At 64.1% G+C, this 19,345-nt stretch overlaps 1 protein-coding gene across 1 annotated transcript; it reads right to left on the minus strand.

The window, feature by feature from the left end:
- Window positions 1-1,192: 1,192 nt before the first annotated feature.
- On the minus strand, window positions 1,193-15,923 carry HELZ2 (helicase with zinc finger 2). Its single transcript, XM_047745349.1, has 20 exons — window positions 15,828-15,923; window positions 13,872-14,972; window positions 13,411-13,594; window positions 13,226-13,333; window positions 12,335-12,852; window positions 11,620-12,261; window positions 9,839-10,622; window positions 9,503-9,578; window positions 5,611-9,418; window positions 5,365-5,483; window positions 5,139-5,270; window positions 4,894-5,055; window positions 4,665-4,812; window positions 4,453-4,569; window positions 4,174-4,366; window positions 3,916-4,050; window positions 3,524-3,742; window positions 3,214-3,370; window positions 2,956-3,123; window positions 1,193-2,695 (listed from the first exon to the last, which is right to left on the minus strand). The coding sequence occupies exons 2-20, from the start codon at window positions 14,888-14,890 to the stop codon at window positions 2,571-2,573; spliced, it is 8,814 nt and encodes a 2,937-aa protein (XP_047601305.1). The 5' UTR covers window positions 14,891-14,972; window positions 15,828-15,923; the 3' UTR covers window positions 1,193-2,570.
- Window positions 15,924-19,345: the final 3,422 nt, after the last annotated feature.

Genomic DNA, 19,345 nt, shown 5'->3' on the forward strand with positions numbered 1-19,345 from the left:
GGATGGGGCTTTGTGCCATGTCCTACCAATCCCAGCAAGAAGGGGGCAGGTTGGAGTCAGGGTTGGTGGAGGGAGGCGTTTGTGGGTAAGGCGACTGAGGGTCCTCGCGGGTCCCCGCGCCTCCAGCCGTCACCAGGGACGGCAGCTGCCCAGAGGCCAGCCCCGCGGGAGGCCCCGCTGTGAGGGCCCCCGCAGCAGCAGGCCTGGCGCGCTCGCGTCTTTGAACCTCGCCCGCACACAAGGCCAAGCGCTTTTCCTCTGTGCCCAGCTCCATCTCGTTCGCTGCCTTGCAGGAGAACGTGCCTGACTGGAAACCTTGAGCCCCTCTGCGACGAGGCCCGCCCTCTGCCTTCGGCCCCGCCTCGCGCCGCCGGGCGCGCCTGGGCTTGACCGCCCAGCTTCCCCGGCAGTCCGCGCGCACGCGCGTGCTCGGGGCTTCAACGCCCGCTCCTCCAAGAAGCCCTCCCTGATTCCAGGCGGAAGAGGTCCTGACTTCCTGCCTCAGGACGCCTGTTGGTCCTCCTTTCCAATGTTTTTGACCAGATGGTAAAACTCCATGCCTGTGTGGTTGGCCTAGAAGGCAGGGCCTGTCTGGCTCCCTCAGCAGCCTCACAGGGAACACAGTGGCCTTGGAGAAGGCCTTTGACTCCTTGACTGTGTGACCTCCACACCGGTCTGATACCCGTGCAGGCCCCCAGGGAAGCCAGGCCCAGACACGCCTTCCTCTGCACAGCCGGTGCTGTTGGAGGCCTTGGGCACTGAGCAACAGACCAGACAAGGAACGGCTGGAGTCGGCTTCGAGGAGGCGTGCGGTGTGCAAGTGTCCTCGGGGGCGCTCAGACCCTGGGCCGCGCTGGACGCTGGCGGGGCTGGCCGCCTCGGGGACTTTGGACTCTGCCTGGGCTCAGCGTTCAGGAGGCTGGGCATGCCTGCATCTCCAAGGCCCAGCCCGTCCCTGTCGCGCATCTTTGCCCAGTCAGCCCCCAGCCAGCTTCCGCTGTCCAGCCGCAGACCCTGCTCAGCCCGCTGGCCGTGCTGTCAGCTGCGACACAGGGACCAACAGCCTCTCCCAGAGCGCTTGCTTGTCCAGCACCTGGCTAGAACGGGCTCTGGATTCCTGGCAGACTCAGGAGCTACCCTACAACCCAAAACAAGAGGAGGTGTCCCCAATAAAACCTCAAACACCCAGATGTGAGAAACACATCCACAGTAGTCTTTATAATAAAATTAGTATTGAATCGTATAATACAGAGTCCAAGAAAAGATATAAAAATTGGAATGTAGAAATTGATTTGTAGAAAACATCAGAACATCACTCCCCACCCCACCCCTGCCCCCCACCCTGCCCCACCGCTGGCAGAAATTTCTGCAGCAAGGCCACAGAAGGGGGGGTGCGGGGGCAAGCCCCTCCTAGTGTAAGCAGCTTGTCTGCCACATCCCCCAGGCCACAGGATGAGGATGTGCAGAGACTCTGGGTCAGAGCTGCCTTGCAGTGGGGGGTGAGGGTTTGCTGAGGTGAGGGCAGATACCAAGGCAAGAGTTTCCAGACCAGGCAGAACAGAAATGTACCCTGAGGGACAGGGGGAGTTCCTCAGCCTTGCAAAGACAGACACAGAGGACAGGCTGTCCCAGAAGCCCTGACCTGATCAGGCTTGAGTTTGCAAAGGGGAGGCAGAGCTCAGGCTGAAGGCACAAGGCTGCCCATCCAGGGGCACCTCAGTCTCGGTCACCACCCATATACCCATGGTCCGGGCAAGGTTGTGTGTGCATCTGGTTCTGGTCTGCCCTTCCACCTGCAAGGGCAGGTGGCCCCTGAAGGACACAGGGCTGTGGGCCCCAGTAAAACAGGGTAGTGGGGACAGAAAAAAGGCCCTCTGTTCCAGGGAGGCCTCTTTGTCTAAGTTTGGGATAAGGAACCTGTTCCAGTAAAAAAAGACACTGGCGTCTGGTTTATTTTAGAAAATAGAAAACCAGGGGGCCTGGCTGGCTTAGTTGGTAGAACATGCAGCTCTTAATCTCAGGGCCATGAGTTCAAGCACACACTGGGCAGGGAGCCTACTTGTAAAAAAAGAAAAAAGGAAAGAAAGAAAGAAGGCTGAGCCCCACAGCCAGCACCCAGCGTGGTCAGGGATAGCATCCAAAGACCAAAGAGTAAACCCGCGAGGATTTCCTTCCCCACCCCAAACCTTCCCAGCAACACCAGAAGGTCCAGAGGACCTCCCCCCATCCCACACCCTTGAGATGTTCCCTGCAAAATGTCCCGACAAAGGCAGCACAGCAGAGAGACTGGGGAGTCCCTCTCTCCTAAGCGTAGGCACTTGCTGGCAGGGCAGGGCCTGGCCTGCCCCCCTGTCCCGGGAGAGGCCGAGGCTCCAGAAGAGGATTATTGCTCAGAACCCCAGCGCAGACCCAATCGGGGCGGCGGGGTGGCCGGCAGTACCTAACCCTAACCGAAGGCACTGTGGGATTCTGCCGAGTGCGGCCTGACAAGGCAGGCTGCAGAAGCGGGCTGGGGGCTTTGCCTCGAAGTCCTGGCAGCCCGAGGGCAGTGGGCAGGCAGAGTGGGCTCTTCAGGGAGACAGAGCAGGCCTCCTCCGAACGCGCACCTGGCTGGCGGGCACGAGGCTCTGCTGGTCCTCACAGAAGTCCAGGAATCTCCGCCAGAGAGGGCAACAACGCAGGAGGCGGTGGTCCCCTGTGCAGGTCGAGGGGCCGGGGTCCGTGGTGGACCCCAGCCCCGCCCAGGCCCTCCCTGCCCCGCCCTGGCCCTCCTGCCCCAAGCCGTTCTGCCACAGCCCCAGGGAAAAGCCCCGCCCCTCCCCCAGCCGAGCAGCCACACCCCCAGGGAGAAGCCCCGCCCCCATCCTGCCCCGCCCCCAGCCATGCAGCCACTCCCCCAGGAGAAGCCCCGCCCCAGCCCGCCCCGCCCCCAGCCGAGCCGCCAAGCAGTCCTACCAATGAAGCAGAGACCCTCTTTGGCCCGGGTGATGGCCACGTTCACTTGATTGGGGTCCACCACAAAGCCCAGGAACCTCTTCAGCCAGCTCTTCGTTGGCCGCTGGTCCAGGTCACTCTCGGGGCACGTGCGCACGGTGCTCACCAGCACGTAGCGCCACTCGCTTCCTGCGCAGTTGGGCGCATGTGATGAGGCCCCTCCCAGGTCCCGCGCCCACCAGCTGGCCCGCGAGGCCCCTGCCCCAGAGCCGCGCTCACCCTGGCTCTTGGTGATGGAGCACACGCTCACTCCAGTGACACCCTCTTGCCCAAGCCTCTTGCCGATCTCCGCAGCCTGAGCGTTGTAGGGCGTGAGAATGGCAACATCCTTGGAGTCCACGGTCCTGCCCAGGGTCAGCTGCTTAGCAATGCGGACCTGAGGGACCAAGGGGGTGCTGCTGGAGCAGGCCCTGGCACCTCTCCTGCCCTGGACACCCGAACCTTACCTGTTCCCTCAGTCTCTCTGCCTCCTCCTCCAGGAAGGCCTCCCTGACCAAGGGGCACCAGGGAAAGTCTCACTGACACTCACCACCTCAGCCACTTCCTCCGGGTTGGCCTTGGAGTTTTCATTCCCTTCATCTGTGGACACCAGTAGGCTCTGCTCATGGCCCTGCACATGGCCAAAGATGACAGAGCAGCTCTCCTTTCCAGCGTGGCCCAGGACGCTGGGTGGCCGCTTCAGGCCCGGCCAGGTCTTCAGCTTCTTCTTGTAGAACTCCGTGGAGGGGAAGGCACAGATGTCCGCGTGCTGCAAGGCAGGGCGTGAGCCTGGTCACCTGTCCAGCTGTCCCGGGGCCAAGAGCTGGGGGTCTTGGAGGCAGGAGTGGACACAGGAGGTCCAGGTGTGGGCAGCAACCCCTTGGGCATCCCTGGCCTCAGACCACACCGCAGCCAGAGATGGCGAGGCTGGGACCGGCTTACCATGCGGTACTGTGTGTCTAGCAGGTAGGCATCCGCGTGATACCTCTCGAAGAGAGACCGGTCCAGCCCCAGATTCTGTAGCTGCTCACTCCTGACCACAGGCCGCAGTTGCTTGTGGTCCCCCAGAAGAACCACCTGCAGACACAGGCAGCCACAGTCCTGACACCTGCAGACCTCGAGGTACCAGTCCTCCGGGGTGAAAGGCCACACCCACCGTCACCCACCTGGGGCTCCCAGCTCAGCACCCAGCTCCCTCACCTTCTCCACCCCTGAGAAGGCCACCAGCGGGATGAGGGTCTCGGGCTCCGTGGCCATGCCGGCTTCGTCGATGAGGACCTGCCGCACAGCCAGCCTCCTGAGACCAGCTGAGGCAGCACACGAGCACGTACACAAGACGACCCGGTGCCGCTCCAGCTCGAACTTCCGTGCCTTCCCCAGCACCTGCTTGTACCTGTGTGGGGACAGCCCTCAGTCACACAGGGAACCCCCCACACACATCTCCACCGTGGAGACAACAGCACGGCCCCAGCGGCTTACCGGTTGAGGTCTTCCTTGGAAAAGACCTCCCCTTTCTGCACCCGAGCGTCGAACCCCCTGATGTCTGCGGCATAGGGGTTGGAGGCCTGCCGGACCCTGTGGTGCAGGGTGATGCTCCTGGGGTGGGAGGGACAGCCGTGAAGCCCCGTGTTAGTCCTCGCCCCGACAGGACTGTGGGGGTCCTGCACCCACAGACTGCCAAGAGACTGCACCTGAGGCTCTGGTTGGGCCTCCCCTCCCGAGGGGTCTTCCTGGGCGGGCCGCTGCTGCCCACACTGGGCACCGGGAATTCAGTGGCCTCGGCCTGCTCGCTGTACACCCGCAGCGGCTTCAGCTCTGCTCTCCTACTCAGCAGCAGTCCTGGCGGCAACAGGATGTGAGTCACCGTCCCCCGGGGCCAGCACCATCAGGCAAAGCCCCCACACAACCAGCCCAGCGCACCTGCCAGGACGTCCACTGACTTGTTAGAGGGACCGCAATACAAGACGCACGGGCCCCCCAGCAGCTCCTCCTCCCTGGGGGCGCCCCAGGCCATCACCTGCTCCTCATTTGCCTTGTGAAACCAGAACACGATGTGGAAACCCACAACCGTCTTCCCTGTGCCTGCGGGCAGAGAGCGTCATGAACAGAGCCCCTGGTGGCCAGCGCAGCAGCCCGAGGCCCCAGCCCCGCAGCACGGGCCCCACCTGGCGGGCCCTGGATCACTGTGAACGGCTTCTGCAGGGCTGCCCTGACAGCCCGGTTCTGGCTGGAGTTCAGCGTGTGGCAGCCTCCGGGGAGGTCGAACATGCGTTTCTCCAGGAGCCTGTTGTACGTCCCTAAGGAAGGGTCAGGCCTGCCTGAGCAGGGGCGCAGGGCAGGACCCAGGCAGGACAAAGGGACATGGAAGAGCTGGAGGGTCCCAGGACCTACCTCTGTGGAGGGTCTGCTCGGGAGCAAGGTGGCAGGGCGGAGGGATGGGCCGGCCCAGGGCAATGCTGACGACCAGCAGGGACGCACGGTCCAACCTACTCACAGCTTCTTCCTTGCGACTGGGGGCAGGTGGCAGTGAAGAGGGACCCGGGGACATCCACAGGACTCCCCCGAGGAGGGGACCCAGGGAGTTCTCGCCCCACCCGGCCCGCTTTCCCCCAGCTTCTCCCTGTGGAAGCTACTCACATGTCAGGAAGCTGCTTGGGCAGCACCTCAATAGTGAATCGCCTGCCCGGTCTCAGCACCTCTTCTGGAACTTTCTCCATGGGCATGTGCTGGATGAAGAAGTACACCTGCCTCGAGGTCTCCTGCCGGTCGGCCTGGCCCTCCTTCGGGTCCCAGTGTTCTGTCAGCCCGTGGGCCACCCAAGTGTACGTGTCAGGGTCAATGCTCAGGAGGGGAGGCTGGCCAGGGCCAGCTGGGGGGTGCGGTCCCCCTGCAATGGGCATGGCCGGCAGCCCCTCGAGCCGGATGCAGAGGTAGCAGTGGCCGAAGCTGAGGTCAATGCCGTGCTCGGTGAGGAAGGACGGCTCCAGGCAGAAGGAGCCACGCAGCTGCCCCTGCGCCACCTGCTTTGTGTCCCAGGACACGCTGACCTGCTGCAGCGTGATGGAGTCGCCCTCCGAGACGGCGCCTGTGGCTGACTCCAGAGAGCAGAAGGGCCCCCACACGCGGGTGTACTCGCCCTCATCAAGACACCGGTCTTGCACCGCCCGGGGCGGCTGGTCCAGGAAGCAGTCGCTGGGCCGCTCCACGTGCTGCAGGCAGAGGGTGAGGCCTGGCGCCACGGTGCACAGCTGCAGGCTTGGCACCAGGAAGCCCCGCTGCAGGCTGGCGCTGAGCTGCACCTGCAGCACGTCCCCGCTGCCCAGCTCCCGGGACACCTCCACGAAGTGGCCACAGCGGCTGTGCCTCACGCGGCCCAGCTCCCGGGACGGGGGCTCCGCGGTGCCCAGCTCCTGCACCAGGGCTGCTGCCTCAGGCCACCGCTCTGCCTGAACTAGCTCCAGCAGCTGCTCCCACGGGGCGGCGTCCACCCGCCGGGTGTGGGGGTCCAGCAGGGCACCGGGCCGTGGGGAGCGCGGCCCTTCCGCCTGCACGGAGTAGATGCGGCGCCGCCATTCCAGCCGCAGGCCCTGCCGCCCGGCCAGGTCCCTGGGGTGCTCAGCCAGCTGCAGGGCGCGGTACTGCACAGGGTAGGGGTCAGGCAGGGTCTCGGGGTTGGTGGGGAAGAGCAGCTTAAAGCCGCGGGCGCCCGTCTCCACGCCTGCCACGATGCCCAGCTTGCCCCGGGGCTGGACCCTGAGCTGTGCTGCCAGATGCAGGCTTCGGGCCTGGCGCTGATAGGCCTGGGCGCGCGTGTGCTGGTGGCTGAATTCCTGGCACAGCCCGTCGATGTCCCTGGCGGAGTAGGGGGCACCCCCGTGGCCCAGCGCCAGCAGGATCTGCCGCTGCAGTACCACGTCCAGGTACCTGCGGATGGGCGAGGTGGCCCACGTGTACCAGTCCACCCGCAGCGCGTAGTGTCCCGCCACCTGCTGCTCGCCCTGGCGGGAGCGGCCAAACACAGAGCGGCCCAGGGCCTTGCGGAGGTCGAGGCCCACGGGAGCCAGGGAGGGGTGCACGTCGTCTGTGGTGATGAGGTCCACCAGCAGATTGTGGTCCCCGGTGCGGGCGGCGCGCTGCAGGTGCCTCCACAGGGCGGCCAGGAGGTAGACCTGTCGGCCGGGGGACCCACAGCCCTGTAGGTGGTGGTACAGGTGCAGGGACAGGGGCACCAGCTCCCCGTGCTTCTCCCCCAGCGCCACGAGCTGGCGCTCACTGGGCGCGGGCTGCCACCGCAGCGGCGTGACCGTCCGCGTGCACTCGCTGCTCACGAGGAGCTCGGCCGCCAGGCTGTTGAACTGGACCATGTACTCCTTGACCATGGCGTGGGCCGCGCGGAAGCCCAGCACGCTGTCCTCGCCGGGCTGCTCGTAGTGCGTGTCGGTCCCCAGGCGGGCTCGGCGCAGCACCCGGGAGAAGTGGCAGGCAGCCACGACACAGGTGTCCACAGAGTCTAAGAGGCTGGGCAGCTCCCCGCCAGCTCCCGGGTGCCGCCTGATGACGTGCTCGGCCTCCTCGTAGGACAGCTGGCGGTCAGAGCGGATCACAGAGGGCGCGAAGTGCAGGCCCTTGAGCTGGTCACTGCCCTTCTCAACCGTGAGGAAGAGGGAGACGGCCAAGCGATCCTGGCCTGGCAGGAGGCTGAGCGCGTCCTGGCAGAGGCTGGCCGGCAGCATGGGCTGCGGCTCCCGGTCAGGGGCGTAGAACGTGATGCCCCTTCTGCGGGCCTCCAGGTCCAGAGGCCCGTCCCTGGGGACAGCGCTGGCCACATCGGCGATGTGCACGGCCACCTCGTACTTGGAGCCCAGATCTCGGACGCTGAGGGCATCGTCCAGGTAACGGGCACCCTGGGGGTCCACAGTGAAGGTCAGAAAGCCGCGGCAATCCTCCCGGCGGTTGGGTCCCCGGCTGAGCTCTGCCCGGTACTTCTGCAGCGCCCTGCTGACGGAGGCCGGCTCTGGCCCCGGTGCCCTCAGGCCGTGCTCCAGGTCAAGGATGCGGAGGCCCTGCTCCCAGGTGGTGGCCTCGGGTAGTACCTCCAGGATGATGCCCAGGGGGTAGTAGAAGCGGGGCCGCCACAGGACAACACGCACCAAGAAGAGTCGGCTGCCGCGGGCCTCTGTGGGGAGCCGCTCGTACCTCACACGCCTCACACGGCCCTGCTGGATGCAGTGCACGGGAACCTGCAGCGGGTCCTTCAGCTCGGCCACGAAGATCTTGGTCACCGAGCTGTCGATGGGGGTCATGATGCGAGGGTCCCACTCGTCCGTGCGGCACACGAACACCAGCTCCCGCCGCTTCCTCTTCAGCACGCCCACTACGCGGCCCTGCGGCCTCCCCGAGGGGCCTCTGTCTGTGCCCAGGACCTCCACCAGCACCTCATCCCCGCTGAAGGCCATCCCACAGTGCAGGCGGCCCCTGATGTGGATGGGGCCACAGTCCGCGTCATCCAGCGGGACGGCCAGCGCCCGCTCGAAGGTCTCCTGCACGAAGGCGCAGGGGCGGTACAGCTCAGGCTCCAAGCTCAGCAGCTTCCGCAGTGCGGCTTGCGGCAGGCTCCTGTACTGCTGGGCCTGCTGTGGGGACTCGGGCCGGGCGATGGCGTCCAGCAGCCCGTCTTCCCGGACGGTCACCGCCACGTTCCGGGCTTCATCCAGGAGCTCCTGCAGGATGGAGTCGTCCGCGTTGAGCTCCATGTTGGAGGGCCAGAAGTCCGACTCAGAGTCCTCGAGGTCCTCGGGGTCCCCATCTTCCGTGGCCGGCAGGCCGGCCACTGCCTTCCCAGGGGCCACATCCCCCATCGACGAGTTCCCTGCTGAGGTCGTGTCCTCTGCCTCTGGGGGCACCATGGCGGTCTCCCTCACCACTGGGCAGCCCCCTGCCACAGACCCCAGTGCCACGTCCCCAGCCTCTATGCTCTGTGTGGCTTCGTCTCCTGCTGCCCAGGTCTTGGAAGGGGATGTCCTCCCTTCAGCCCCTGGTGCCACCTTGTCCGTGGCCACGTGCTCTGTGGCTAGAGCCCCTGCTGTGCCCTCTTCCGAGACAGTGTCCTGGGCCACGGCAGCCACAGCTCTCTCTGCTTGGAGGTCCCAGCGCTGCCTCCTGCTCTGGACCGCGCTCTGCTCAATGCGCTCCAGGGACAGGCTCTCGGGCCGGACGCTACGGTGCTTCACGCACTCGAGGATGAAGCTCTTCCAGAGCTTGCTACAGGCCCCGAAGGAGCAGAGGGCCACGGCGTTGCCCACAGCCACCACCTGGGACTGGGCGCGTGTCATGACGGTGTTGAGCACGCGGGCATCGGTGAAGAAGCCCAGGGCGGGCGCCCCCGAGCTCAGCAGGCTGCTGTGGTTGTGCACGGTGCTCAGCACCACAGCCCGGAACTCCCGCCCTGCAAAGGGGGGTGGTCAGGCCGGGGAGGAGAGCCCGCCCCGCTCCGCACCTGCCCCTCCCCACCCCCGCACTCATCACCCACCTGGCAGGATCTCAAAGCTGCCCACAGACACCTGGCCCAGGTCCCTCTTCCTCAGCTCCTGCCTCAGTGCGCCCACCTGCAGACACACACAGCAGAGCAGCCGGCCCGAGTGAGCCCCTGGGTGGGGACACGAGGCCCAAGGCCCAGAGCCCCGGCCCCAGTCGTGGGTTCAAGCCCCACACCATGGCCTGGCAGATTCATCCCTCAGCCCTTCTCTCAGGAGGAGCCACTGAGGCTGAGGAGGTCCCCCCTCAGGCCACAGAGGGACCCACGCCCTCCTCCGGGCGTCTCTGCCAGAAGTGGGGAGGTAGGCTGTTGTGGGCGGCAAGGGCTCACCTGGGCACCGTGGGACACGGCACAGATGTGCCTCTGCTCGCGGCTGCCCCAGCAGGAGGGCCAGCTCTGGTAGATCTCCTGCACCTTCTCCACGACCTGGGCGATCTCCGCCGCATTTAGCCAGGACGCGCGTGAGAGGTCCCGCTCGGGGTTGCCCGCCACGTGGCAGAACATGAGAGGGTAGTGCGTGGGGTGGCGAGGGACCCGGCCACTGGCATGGATGGGGCTGCCCTCGGCCAGGTAGAAGTGCCGCGAGACGAAGTGAAGGATGGCCTCGGTGCAGCGGTAATTCTCGTGGAAGATGAGCCGGCTGTGCCGTGCCACGGCGTGGGCCTCCCGCTGGTAGTGCCAGAAGAGGCGGCAGAGCAGAGTGTGGCCTGCAGCCTGGGTGCCCGGCACGCTGAAGAGCCTGGGCGTGACCTGCCGGTGGTCCCCCGCCAGCACCAGGCGCGTGCCGGGCCCGGCGTAGCGCAGCGGGGTGAGCGCCTCGCACTCCAGCATCTGGGCGGCCTCGTCGATGAGGATGTGTGAGAAGAAGCCGCTGGGCACCCTGAGCTCGCGCGCCTGGGATGCCGTGGCCACCACAATGCGGTGCCGCTCCAGCTCGGCCTGTGTCGGGGCGCGGAAGGCCCGGCGGTCCGCGGTCAGGAGGCAGTAGCGCAGCGTGGCCGCGTCGGTCTGGCTGGGCGGGCGGTCCGTGAACATCACCCGCAGCGGAGTGGCCTCAGGGTGGCCGCTGCTCACGTATCGGTGGAAGTGCTCCTCAATATAGATGTCGGCCGCGCTGAGGGGAAGGGCACACGGTCCACCAAAGCGTGTCCTGTGAGCCCAGCCCGGCCTGGATGCCAGGAATTCAGCAGAGGCACACAGACCCGCCCCACACAGCTTTGACGCCAGCAGAGGGGACAGAGGATAAGGTCAGAATCAGATGAGAACCGGGAACAGCACAGAGGGTCTGGGTGGTCAGGGAGGGATCCCTGGAGGAGGAGGTGAAGGAGGTGGCCGTGCAGAGAAGCAGAGAGGGGAACCGCGGGGTCCCCTGCCTGAGATAGCCCGGGTGGCCAGAGGCTGTGCTTGGCCCAGAGCTCAGCTCCCGGGGGGCTGTCAGTGGGTGCGCAGTGACGAGCACCACCTCTCGGGAGCAGATGGAGAAGCACTGAGGCCAGGGTATCCTGGGGACATGCGAGGGCCCCCGGGCATCTCTGCAGGGACCTGCTCCCCAGGACCCCAGGTCCCCAGGCCCACCATGGGAGAGACTCCTGCCTGGGCAGCAGGAAGTGCTGGGAGCTAGGAAAATCATACCAACCACAGGGGATCCGTTAAGAGAGACTGAGGGAAGACAAGAGCAGAGCTTGGCCCTGGGAACTGCAGGATGGGCCATGCCAGACGCCCCCCCAACAACTCTGTCTAGTCTGGGGTCTCCGTAGAGGCACCCACAGCCCCGCCCACAGACAGCAGACCCTGACGCCCCAGGGCACCTTGCACTGGGCCCGAAGCACAAATGTCCCATCTCTTTTAGCCCAAGGATCAGAGTGACCCTGACCGCCCTAAGAGCTGCACTGTCCCCTACCCCTGCAGCGTCCACGGGGCAGCCAGAGGACCCAGGCCCAGCCTAGACCCTGCTTTGCCGATGGCCAGGCAAGGCCGGCGACCCACTCTAGCACAGGCTGCCCAGGCCTCCAGGGACCCTGGGAATGCCCGGCTCCCCTCCTCCTCACAGGGACATAGCATCCAGCAGCACGCTGGCCCCGGCCAGCAAGCAGGCGGCAGCTTGGGCTCACCTGTTTGTGTGCGTGCAGATGAGCACCCTGGTGTGGGGCTGCCGGATGACCTCCAGGGAGGCCATGGCCAGCGTGTAGGTCTTGCCTGTGCCAAAGGGGCCGTAGATGAGCAGGGGGGCAATGGGCCGGACGCCCCCCGGGCTACTGCCCGCAATGAGCGCCACGGCCAGCTTCTGCTTGTGGTTGCCATGCATCGCGGGGGGTGCGGGCAGAGGCCGGGGCAAGGAGCACGTCGGCAGGTCCGGCACCACCAGTCGCACGTCAGGCAGCGCGTCTACCGCCTGGTGCCAGAAGCGGAAGGTCAGCGGGTCGATCTGGAACTGCACCTCAAGGAGGGGGCTGGTGTCGGGCCGTAGCCCCAGGGCCACGCAGCAGCGGGCCGGCAGCAGCAGCCACAGCACCCGCTCTGAGCTCGCCCGCGTCTCCAGCAGCACTTCAAACACCGTGCGGTCGCGTGCAGGGACAGGGGCCACCAGGGCTGTGCTGACTGCCCGGCCCAGCAGAAAGCCCTCGTCCGTGTCCGGCGTCCGCGAGGAGGGTGTGGGGACCTCGGCATAGAGGGCCCCTGATGGCGGGAAGAGCATGCCCAGGGCCGGCGTCTCCAGGGCCGTCCGCAGGGACACCGGGCCCCGGAAGTTCAGCCTGGCGGGGAGAATCTGGTCAGCGCTCAGGGGCCGGGACTCTGCAGCCCCACAGCCCAGCGGCCCTCACTCACCTGGCCACCAGCCGCTGCTGAGCTGCCTCCTCCTCATAGAGAAACTGGTGCACCCTCAGGCGGTAGTCGGCGCAGGACATGGGGCCTGGGGCAGAGCCCCCGGGACAGAAGTCCAGCGCCAGGGCGGGCACCTTGTACTTGGCCACCAGGGCCACCTGCTCGGCTGTCCGCTCCACACCAGGCACCACGTGGCGGTTGCCCGTGTGCCAGCGCTCCAGCTCCTCGGCGTGGCCGCACGCCAGCCTGCCCTGCGGCCCCAGGCAGCGCACCTGGCCCAGCAGCAGCCCCAGCTTCCGTAGCAGGGCAGGCCGGCGGCCGAAGTCGAAAACCACCCACTGCTCGAAGCAGCCGAAGGAGGCGCCCTGCACTCGCACCTCCACCCGGAACCTGGCTGGGGCGGCGCCTGCTCGGAAACGCTCCCCCTTTGCATAGAGCTGGCCCAGCGGGAGGCGGGGGGCCACCAGCGAGAAGTCTGCTCCCAGCTCCTGTTTGAGCAGGGCCACGTGCAGCAGGGGTTCCTGGGGGAGAGACTGGATGGGGAGGCGGCCCCAGACCCTGCCCGCCCATCACCGTCCAGGTGGACACTCAGGCCCCTCCGCACACTGCTGGGCTTCCTGGCTGTGACCCCAGAAGGGCGCTCGGCCTGTCTGAACCTTGGGGTTCCTCCCTGCAAATGGGGTCCCAGAGCAGCCCCTGTGGAGGGTGAGCGAGGGGAGGGTGTAGCATGGGACGCCCAGGGCACACAAGCTAACGCGCCTGGTCCTCGCTCTCTGAACCAGACATTCCCACCAGCTTGACCCAGAGATCCACGCATTGCTTCAGACCACACAGGCGGCTCCAAACCCGGAACGCAGCCACCTCCCCTCCCCGGCCGAGCTGATGATGCCTTACCTCAGAGCAGATGTCAAATACCCAGCTGTGCTGAATCTTCTTCTCGGGGGCCTGATGCACCAAGGGCTGGTTGCACGTGACAGACACGCCATCAACAGTCTCCGCCAGCTGCACAGAAGCCGGGCCGTCGGCGGTGGGGCTCTGGCCCTGGCAACCCCTTGCCCACCTGCCTGGTCCCCACTTACCACCAGGACCTCGCTTCGACTTCGCTGGTACTCAGCCAGCAGCCGGGCCTGGTAAGACACCAGCCCCTCCTGCCAGGCAGCCTGCTCCCTCAGCCCCAGGCCCTGCGCCCGCCGTACCCACTCCTGCAGCTCCGGCTCAGAGTGCGCCTTAGTGCAGGCGTCCCCGTACTCACAGAGGTCGGGTCTGGGAAATGGGAGATCAGCAAGAAGGGCAGGGGTCAGCCCTGTCAGCCCAGTGCTGGCCTGTGGCGGGAGGCAGGGTCGATTCCAGGCCTGGGGCAGGGCAGGGGGGAACAGGGCCCCCCTCCATCCTGTGCCCACGAGAGAAGGCCTCCATGCGCCTCCCTCGACCACCCTCCAGAGGCGGGGCCGGGGACCAGCTGATTGCACAGAGGGGATAGAGAGCCCCTGGTCCCAGCTGAAGGGGGGCTTGTCCCCCACCCCCACCCCACTGTCCTCACTTGGGGCAGAGCTCAAACGTGGAGAGCCCCGTGGGTGGGCTGCGGTGCTCCCAGAGCTCGGTCGGGTCCAAGGCCACCATCTGTGCGTGCTCCAGGGATGAGCAATGGTTCTCGAAGGCCTCCTGGGAGGGGCAGGTGACCAGGCAGGCACGGCAGTACAGCCGGACACTGAGGGGCTGGCCGCAGGGGGCTGCACATTCGTCCTCTCTGGGGGCAGTGGGTGAGAGCAGGTCCCGCCGCTGGAGCCCCCCCAGCTGCTCGGCCTCCCACACGGCCATCTCCACTGCGCTGTGTGCGTACTGGCAGCGGGAAGCCCCGTGCCGGCACGGCCGCCCGCGCCCCACGTACATGCAGTAGGCCAGTGGCTGGCCGTACTGGGGCTGCGGCCGCACCTCCACTACCTGCTGCTTGAGGCGGCCCTCGGCGCTCACATGAGCCAGGAGTGAAGGGCAGGCCCCGTGCTGGGGGCAGTGGCCCTGGGCGTCCATGGGGCAGAGGCGCGGAGGACAGCTCCGGAAGCAGTGAGAGCAGAGCAGCTGGAAGTGACCGCCATGCTCCGCACGGATGGCGTCCGCGGGGCTGTGCTGCTCCCCCTGGGCACCCCCGCCCTGCAGCTCAGTCTTGAGCCACAGACGCCCGACATTGTGCTCACGCTCGAAGTTCCAGACCAGGGCCTCCTCCCGGCTGCGGGCGAAGGTGCACTGGTTGCCGTGCCGCCGGCAGCCGAGCCCCGGGCTGTAGTACCAGCAGACATCATAGCGGGCAGGCCGCGGGAAGCTGGGCCGACGGGCCACCTTGCGCCACACCCGGCTCTTGCGGGCTTGCCTGAAGCGGGCCAGCAGGGTCTCTCGCGGACAGTGGTGCTCTGTCCGGCGCAGCACGTACGTGCTCTCATTCAGGCGCTGAGTACAGCGGGGGCAGCCCAGGTGCAGGTCCACCTGGGCACACAGCCTGGCCAGAGACTGCTCCTTGGCGGCCATGGGGCTGGTGGGTGACGAACCAGATCCTGGGGACAGCATGCCTGGCCTGGCTCTGCGGAGGGCCGTCGGAGGCTCACAGCATCACCGGGTCCTCTGGGGCTGTTGGCCCATGATGAGAAGTCTGGAGAGGGAGGAGCAAGGAGCACGGTCAGACCCTGAAGCCAGGAGCCCCACAGGTACCCAGGCAGGGGCTCAGTCACACTCTTGCCTCTCCTCCAGGCCAGGCAGAATTCTATCCGGCAGACAGGCAGAGGGACTTGTTCCTCCAAGGAGCTGGGCCCCACTGACCTTGACCCAACGAAGACCCATCCCACTTCTGGGGGGGGTCTCTGGGCCAGCCTGTGGGAGGAAGGGTGCCCTGGCAACAGGGGCCCTGGGGGCCCACGGACTCTCCCGGCTCCCCCGGGAGCCTCCCTCTCCACGCCCTCCAGCCCCCCGCTTGAGCAAACACACGGCAGCCCCGCTCTGCGGGGCCAGGCTGGCTCCCGCGACCTCCGCACGGTGGGGGCCCGCAGGACGGCACCGCGCTCAGGCAGGAAGTGGGGAAGCCCCGTGCGAATGGGACTGGCCGGGGAAACTCTGAGCGCGACACCAGCGCTGTTTTGAGAGGAAGCGGTTGCAGCCTCAGCCTGGAGGGGGGACGCCCAGCCCGGTCCGGCTGCAGAGGGACGGGGCTGAGAGCCCAAGCCCGGGGGACGCTCCGAAACGGGACTGACACTCGGGTTCCGGCCTCGGGGCGCAGAGATCGCGGCCCCTCCCCAGGCCGGGGCCAGGGTCGCAGCGACCGGGCTGCCCCGCTGCCCCGGGGGCCGGGGGGGGGGGCGCAGGTGGCTTCCGGGAGCCCCGCCGCCCGCCACCGCGCCGCACGCCCCTCCCGCGGAGCACGGCCGCCCCCTCCGCTCCCTCGCGCCTGGGGGGTCCCACGGAGCCCGCCCCGGAGGGCGGCCGAGACCCCGGCCCCTCGCCCGGCGCTTACCCTGCGCGCGGAGCCGTCCCCGCCACCGGCGCCCGCCCCGCGCCGAGCGATCACTTTCGTTTCTGCCCGCGGGTGACTCGGAGCGCTGACGCCCCAGCGCGGAAATTACCTCACCGCCCCCCCGCCCCCGCCCCCGCCCCGCCGCCCTCCCCGCCCCCGGCGCCGCCCCCTCCCCCCACCCCCGCCCCTCGGCCGCGGCGGCCAGGGCCCCTGAGGTCCACCCCGGCCCCAAGTGCCCCGCGCGCACGCACATCCGCGGGGCGCCCGGGCCAGGCAGTTTGCAGAAGGGGCCAAGCCCGCGGCGGCGGTGAGCAAGCCGGACAGCAACGCAGGGGGGAAAGGGGCTCCGGCTTGTGCGACCCTCGGCTGTGGAGCGGCTCCACGGCACACCGACCTGTCTGGACTGGGGCGGCGGGGGGGGGGGGGGGGGCGGGGGGGCTGCTCGAGGACTGGGAAGGGGAGGGGCACGGGGAGGCTTTTCTAAATGATTCCATCCAGTCTAGGTCGGAGGGACCTGCCTACCGTCCTCTCTGGGGAGGTTCTTACTGAGGATGCCCTGGGGTTATAGCCAAACCCTGGACAGTGAGCGCTCCCCCATGCCAGATGGCTGGAGGGTCAGGAGCACTTTGCGGCCTGATTGCATTTGACCCCTCAACTCTCCTGCACGGGTGCCATCCTCAGTCACCCTTGAGGAAACTGAGGCCCTGCCCTCACAGGCTGAGGCCCAGCAGTCAGCTAGCTAGCAGAGCACCCAGTCCCCCCACTGCCCCCTGATGCGACCCCAAGGATCCTGGCTTCCCAGATTCATAACCTTGTACACTTGAACAATGAAGAGAGCCAACAGACACAGCAGAAGTTTGACAGCTGAGACTGGGCCAGAGGACACAGCATCCTCCCAGCCCACTCAGGCTGACAGTGGGGCACGTGGGGCCACTGTGGCCTGAAGGCAACGAGCAGCCTGGCCCACAGTCCCCTGTGCCAGGAAGGACTGAGGCCCCCTGCCAAAGCCCAGCACCCGCTGTCTGAAATGTCTGCGAGTCATCCCGCGAGAGGACCCTCCAGAGGACTGCAGCCCGGCTCCGCCACAGCCGGAGCCCCCACACCTAGGCCTCCAGCCAGCTTCCAACTGCAAGAGGACACGTGCTCAATGTCGTTTCAGGCCAACAAGTCTTGGGGCGACTTCTCACACAGCCGTGGAGAGCTGGTACACCAAGACTATTCCCAGTGAGAGGCAGCTGTCCCAGAGCAGGGCTAGTACCATGTTGGGGGGGCAATAATGAAGCGTCCCATCAAATTCAGGAAGCTGGCTGGGTGCACCATTATTAATCATACTAGGAGCCTCAAGATACACAAGCATCAAGTTCGAGGACATAATAAAATCTTCCATAAAAGATAACAACAGAAGACCTAGGGATGAGCTTACCAAGAAGCAAAACCCTGAAATGTTCCCAAGAGACACAACAGAACACTACCGACAATGGAACGGAATCCTAGGAGACTTAATATCACATAAAGATACTAATTCTTCCCAAGCTTATCTAGGAACTTAATGCAATCCCAGTAAAAATACTAAGAAGAATTGGGGGATAGACTAGCTGATTTTAAAATTCATTAAGAAAAACATTATAGGGGCGCCTGGGTGGCTCAGTGGGTTAAAGCCTCTGCCTTCGGCTCAGGTCATGATCTCAGGGTCCTGGGATCGAGTCCCACATCAGTCTCTCTGCTCAGCAAGGAGCCTGCTTCTCCCTCTCTCTCTCTCTGCCTGCCTCTCTGCCTGCTTGTGATCTCTGATGTCAAATAAATAAAATCTTAAAAAAAAAAAAGCATTACACAAGCAAGAATGGGCAGGAAAATTATTACAAAGAAGAGTAACAGAAAACTGAAGAGATCACTTTCAAATTCATCTTACAAACCCAGCATTACCCTGATCCCAAAGCCAGATAAGGATGCCACAGTAAAAGAAAATTAAAGACCAGGATGCCTGGTGGCTCAGTCGGTGAAGCCTCTGCCTCTGGCTCAGGTCATGATCCCAGGGGCCTGGGATCCAGCCCCGCATGGGGCTCCTTGCTCAGCAGGGAGACTCCTTCTCCCTCTGCCTCAGCCTGATGCTCCCCCTTTTTGTGCTTTCTCTTTCTGATAAATACATAAATAAAATCCTTTAAAAAAAAAAAAAGAAGAAGAGGGGCGCCTGGGTGGCTCAGTGGGTTAAGCCTCTGCCTTCGGCTCGGGTCATGATCCCAGAGTCCTGAGATTGAGCCCCGCATCGGGCTCTCTGCTCAGCAGGGAGCCTGCTTCCTCCTCTTTCTCTCTCTGCCTGCCTCTCTGCCTGCTTGTGATCTCTGTCTGTCAAATAAATAAAATCTTTAAAAAAATAAAAAAAAAGAAGAAGAAGAATCAAGACCCATAGCCCTGATAAATATAGAAGCAAAAATTATCACCAAAATATCAGCAAACCAAACTCAACAGTACATTTAAAGGATGCTCCAGCATGACCAAGTGGGATTTATCCCCGGGGTGCAAGGATGGTTCAACATCTGCAAATCAACAGAAGCAACATGTCACATTAGGAGAATGAAGGATAGGGTCACCAGGGTGGTGCTGTCGGTTCAGCCCCCAGCTCTCGGCTTTGGCTCAGGTCGTGATCTCAGAGTCATGAGACTGGACCCCACATCCGGCTCTGTGCTCAGCACGGAGCCTGCTGGAGAGTCTCTCTCCCTTTCCCTCTGCCCCTCCCACTTGTGTGCGTGTTCTCTCTCTCAAATAGATAAATAAATCTTTTTAAAAAACAGAATGAAGGATAAAAATTATATGATCATCTTAATAGATGCAGAAAAAGAATTTGTCCGAATACAACATCCTTTCATGATAGAAGCGGCCAACGAACTAGATGTAGGAGGAATGTTCCTCACATAATAAACACCGCATGCGACAAGCCCACAGCTGACATCCTACTCAGCGGGAAAAAGTTAAAAGCCTTTTTTCTGAGATCAGGAACAAGACAGAGATGCCCACTCCCTTCATTCCTCTTTGACGTAGCACTGGAAGTCCTAGGCACAGCAATTAGGGGAGAAACAGAAATAAAAAGTGTCCATATCAGAAAGGAAGAAGTAGAACTACTTCTGAGTGCAGGTGACATGATCTTACATATAAAAAATCCTAAAGACTAAAAAACTGTAAGAACGTGAATGAACTTAGTAAAGTTTCCGGACATAAAATCAACACACAGAAATTGGCTGCACTTCTATACGCTTACAACAAACTATCTGAAAAGGTATATAAAGAAGCGATCCTACTTACAATAGTATCAAAAATAATAAAATATTTAGGAATAAGTTTAACAAAGGAGGTGAAAGATCTGTACACTGAAGCCCGTGAGATTCTGATGAAGAAACTGAAAAAGACACAGAAGCAAAAATAGCAAGACATTCTGTGCTCACAGATTGGAAAAATTCATGTGAAAACGTCCATTCTACCCAAATCAATCGACAGATTCCCTGTGATCCTAATGAAAAGTCCAA

The sequence above is a fragment of the Lutra lutra genome, chromosome 9, assembly GCF_902655055.1.
Source record: "Lutra lutra chromosome 9, mLutLut1.2, whole genome shotgun sequence".
NCBI lineage: Eukaryota > Metazoa > Chordata > Mammalia > Carnivora > Mustelidae > Lutra > Lutra lutra.